We start from the raw sequence: 4614 nt of genomic DNA, 5'->3' as shown, positions 1-4614 counted from the left end.
CCAATCCGGCTCGCTGCCTGCTCTTCTGCTTCCGCGCCTCGCAAGCCACACCGTTCTGCAGCCGCCAGCCTAGCTTTTGTCGATCGCCGGCCTCGCCAGTCCTTGCTGCTGCCATCAGATACATCTGTTAGGTATATACCGGAACTAACCTCGTTTCCGAATTCAGCCAACTCTGGTTTGCTTTTGTGCATAAACAAGTTCTTCTGAAACGGAAAATGAATTTTTGAGAGTTTTGAGGGTGAAATTGTTCTGAAATACTGTTCCCCGGGGGGGGGGAGCATCTTACAATGTATAACGCTTGATTTTATAATTCCATGTCTGTAAGCTCCAATTATCTATGCAATATTAGCTTTCTTTCTTTTCTAGCCTGCTCATTAATATTGTTATGATTTTGTTATTTTGTTATAGAACATAGAACTTTCATGCACGGGCAGAAAGTTTCGGTCGATGAAGGCGTCAATTTTTGTCCCTATCAAAATCTGAATTGCTTCATAGAATTTCAACATTTACTATAGTTTGTTTCTTGACATCCTTTCTTTTGACTTTGAGGTAGTGCCAGGAAACATGTACAAGAAGAATAAGCAAGTTGGTAAGCATGGACCTTTACGTGGTCATATGGATACACAAGATCAAGAACTGGACATAAGGAAGATTATGAAAGATGTCGAAAATTTTGGTACATTTCTTCGGTTCTCATTTGGATCACCCTCTGTTACCCTTTGTTAATTTTATCCCCTATGTTATTAGTATTTATATTTTATTATGATATCTACATTTGCTTTATTTTGTTGTGCTTTGGTTCTATTTTTGAGAAGTCAAATTAGAGTTCGGACTGCACAAAATTGTGGATACTTGTATTTTTGGTCATGTAATTTGAATAATTGGGTCTTGATTTCTTTGGTCCGCTCTGTTGCAGCTCAAACTAAACATGGTACTCTTTTAAGATTCCAATTTAACCATTGTCGATATTTTTTTCCCTTTTCTTTTATTTGGCTAAAATATGCATAACCTTCCTAAACTTTGAATGATGTGTGAAGAACGATCCTTTTAGCTTGGCAGGAAACTTTCCTTAACTTTTATTTGTACTTATAGAATCCCCAACTGTTAGTCAAACTGTTGGATCATTAACGGGAGCTGCGACGCTAGATTTAATGGAGCCACATGGCACCTGACATCCTGGGTCATTTGATAATTTCTCTCCCCTGTCAAAAAGCTCAGTTTGCTTCTCCTCCTTTAGAAAGAAAAGAAAAACCCAGTATTTTTTTTTGCCTTTCCCTAGTTTCTAGGTTTCATCTTCTTCCTTCTCGATCACTGTTGGTCGTTTAAACAATGTTAAAGATGAAAATTATAATGTATCTCTTGTGTGAAGGTGAAAATCATAATGGATATCTTTTGAGGACACTCAATCTAAGAGTCTGTCTTCAAAATTATTTGTTCAATTTGTTAGCTCTGTTTGCCTGCTATAATAAAGTCACCTGCAAGACAAATTACTGTCCATGGTGCTTGTTGATAGTAAAATGTGCTGCTGTAATGTCCTCTTTGAATGCTTTGGTGGCACAATTACCAATAGCGAAGGAAATTTGTTTGGGCTACTAGATGATATTGATGGCAAAGTTCCACTGAACAAATCACTGCATCTAAACTCGAAGTCCTATTTGCCCCAAAAAAAAAAAAAACTCAGAGTCCTATTGAAGAGAGATGATGTTCTGAGCTTTTTAAGGAAGAACAAATGATGTTGTGCGTTTTTGAGAAGCTGATTTAGCATTTCATGGACCTGTTGCTAATGGGCCAAGGCTAAGTCACGCAGAATGTGTGCAGTTTGTGACACAGGAGGTGAAAGAGAGAAGGCTGTGTGCTGTATATAATTGGGAAGAAGGGTTTAGTGAGAGGGTAGGAAATTAGTTAGTATTGTGAGGGAGAGACTTTAGCCTCTCGAGTGCTAGGCAATCAGTCGGCATGTGTGAGTTTTCTGTCACTTAAGCTTAATGTCTTTGTAGTTTTCTGGTTAGATTTGCACTCTGCCAGAATTATATCATTTTAATAACATCATCAGTGTGGGTTTCATTAGCATTTTTGAGTAAAATAAGAGCATTAGACGTTATAGAAGAATATGTGGGCTTATGAAACTGCACAATGGTATTTTGTATGCATGTACCGCAAATTTCATCATGATTTGGGTTGTGGGATGTTTGCATGATGTTAAGTGAGGGTGTGTCTGGGGCCAGAAATTTATGGGTTCAAAGCAGTTCTTTCTGTAGCATATGACTCCTGTTGATCCTTGTCCACCGAATTTCGTATTCATGTTACTCTTGATGATGCCAACTTATGCTATTTTTTCAGGCTACTCGCATATGTCATGGAAAGAACGTAAAAAGATTGAAGATAGGAAGGTTGTTTCTCTTGGCGGAAAGGTGAGTAAATGTTTGCTGCATCTTGTGCTACAAGACAGTATAAACTAGGAGACGTGGCAAAAAAGTTTCATACTGTTCTTTGTTCCTTTTGCAGGCCCCTAAGCAGCAGAAATTGCCTCTAAGCGTGGCACGACCAAGGATGAAGAAACAGAAGGAGAGAGAGCAGAAAATGCTCCAAGAGGTACTTATTAAAAGCTGGTGTTGCATTTCTCAAGAATAACTGGTCACATAATCAATTTAATGGACAAGGTTTGACCATCATTGTCAAGAATGGTCTCTGTCCAATAACACAAGCTTTCAAGGAAACTGCTCTGATGAATGGTTTTAATTAGTCTATAACACGTTTGAATCTCCTTGGAGCTTGAATTATGGTGGCAACAAATTGCTGTAGCATAGTGATGAATACTTTTTTTTTTTTCCCTAGTCACCAACACTGAAGAACTGGTAGTAAAAACGATCTTACTAGTGTGTGTGAGTGTGACTCTTGCTGGCTGTATTTTACCAATTTGCCCCACTCTGTGACTTTGTAGCGTTTGATTCTTGGACAATTTGGGGGAAAGCTTGGTGGAAGCAGTAAAAGATCAGCAGGGAAGCGCAAACCAGAGGAGAGGGGTCTGAAGTCAAGTGAAGGTCGTTTTAAAAATGGCGTCCTTAATGTGAAGCATTTGTTAAATCCAGCGCAAGCCAAAGGTCAAGCTAGTGAAACCCATGCGCCCAGTGGAGGGAAAAGGAAAATGGGAAATCAGAAGAGAGGTAAGAAGAGCCGTTGAGTAATGAAATCAAATGTGGAGAGAAGTTTTGTAGGAAATCAAGCGGCATTCAATTTGTTAACGCGTCTATGTCAGTATATTGAGTTTGGATCTTTGACAGCAATCGCTAAGGATATATTAACATAATCCTTATAGTTCACACAATTTTTTTATATTAGCCTATAGTCTAAAAATTTTGTAGTCAACCCAACAGTTTTCACATAAATTTAGTTTTAAGTGTAAAATCTAAATTTATTTATTTATTTTTTTTTTTAATTCTCAATGTAGATTGTACACCTTAAGGTGTTTCATTAATAGGAAAGCGAATAATTAAACAGGCTATTTTAAAAAATTAACATCTTTTTTATGAATAATTAATTGAACTAATTTTTTTAATTTATATAAATTAATTATTTAGTTTTTATATTTAGTATTAGTATTAGGGAGAGTAACTAAAAGAAAGAGATACTTGGATACATGGAGGGGGTGAGAGTGCCACTTGATGAACTAAGCACCTTTACCGCTTCACGTTAAAGTGCGACTTCATTGTGTGTGGATTGCAGCCCAAGGGGCAACATTTCTACTCTTATATTAACAATATTTTTTTAAATGTACAAAATCAAACTTAGACTTTGTCCGATCGGACCTTTTTTTTTTATAATTACGATAGGAATTACATAATTTAATTTGCATCTGGTCAAATTCTTGTCCACTTAAAATATATATATACTACTTCCGATTCTTAATATAAGAACTTGTTTGACTTTTATTTTGGTATTAAATATAAGACCCTAATATATTTTGTCTCTCATATTTATATATATTTTTTAAGATAGTCCTCCTAATAATAGTAGTTATAACCAATATACTTAATTAGCAATGATATTTTAGGAAAGACAACACATAGTTACTACAAATAACTAATTTAATTTCTTTCCTTAATCTCTTCAAATTAATTAACTAGCTCTTATAATTAGGACCGGAGGTAGTAATTGATTTGAAGTTTAATAATATGAATTTTAGTCAATTTAATTTAGGACTTATAAGGATAAATGTACAATTTATCACTGTTCCTATTTCTTAGGTACACTCAACATTTTGATTTTTTTTTTTAAGCGGTATAATTTTACCCGCCTATTATTAAGCATATACATTAACACATGATTGTACCAAAATAAAAAGATTAGATGTAAAATTACACTAATAAAAAATAAGACATTGGATGCACTTGAAAAATAAGATGAGTTTTTTGTTTTTGGATTACAAGGAGGCGAGATCGAACCCGCGATGCACACACCCCACACACACACCATTCGGCCAAACAACTAGTGGTAAAATAAGATGAGTTTTTATTGGTTGTAACTAATAAATTATAACATTTGTTCACCGGAAAAAAAAAAAAGCTATGCCATTAATTACCTATTTTATGTTATAAATGTGTGTGTATTCCAAAT

At 35.4% G+C, this 4614-nt stretch overlaps 1 protein-coding gene across 2 annotated transcripts; it reads left to right on the top strand.

Moving 5' to 3' along the window:
• LOC114760210 (uncharacterized) lies at positions 1-3418 on the top strand. 2 transcript variants are annotated; one of them, XM_028949475.1, is made up of 5 exons: positions 1-131; positions 550-676; positions 2341-2411; positions 2506-2592; positions 2942-3418. In XM_028949475.1, the coding sequence occupies exons 2-5, from the start codon at positions 565-567 to the stop codon at positions 3179-3181; spliced, it is 510 nt and encodes a 169-aa protein (XP_028805308.1). In that variant the 5' UTR covers positions 1-131; positions 550-564; the 3' UTR covers positions 3182-3418. The 2 variants fall into 2 exon arrangements, with proteins under 2 accessions (XP_028805308.1, XP_028805307.1); XM_028949474.1 differs by having other exon boundaries at positions 2-131; positions 554-676.
• Positions 3419-4614: the final 1196 nt, after the last annotated feature.

This window comes from Neltuma alba, unplaced genomic scaffold, assembly GCF_004799145.2.
Source record: "Neltuma alba isolate B1F8T4 unplaced genomic scaffold, ASM479914v2 tig00010948_pilon, whole genome shotgun sequence".
Classification (NCBI taxonomy): Eukaryota; Viridiplantae; Streptophyta; class Magnoliopsida; order Fabales; family Fabaceae; genus Neltuma; species Neltuma alba.
Note: the sequence above shows the minus strand (reverse complement) of the source record. Positions and strands in the feature narration are given on the sequence as shown.

What these genes read in the sequence shown, in the direction of transcription:
- LOC114760210 (XM_028949475.1), top strand. Translation starts at nt 565, where the DNA reads ATGTACAAGAAGAATAAGCAAGTTGGTAAGCATGGACCTTTACGTGGT. An exon ending in TTGTTTCTCTTGGCGGAAAG is followed by an intron (nt 2,412 to 2,505) that starts GTGAGTAAATGT and finishes TTCCTTTTGCAG; the next exon opens with GCCCCTAAGCAGCAGAAATT. An exon ending in AGCAGAAAATGCTCCAAGAG is followed by an intron (nt 2,593 to 2,941) that starts GTACTTATTAAA and finishes GTGACTTTGTAG; the next exon opens with CGTTTGATTCTTGGACAATT.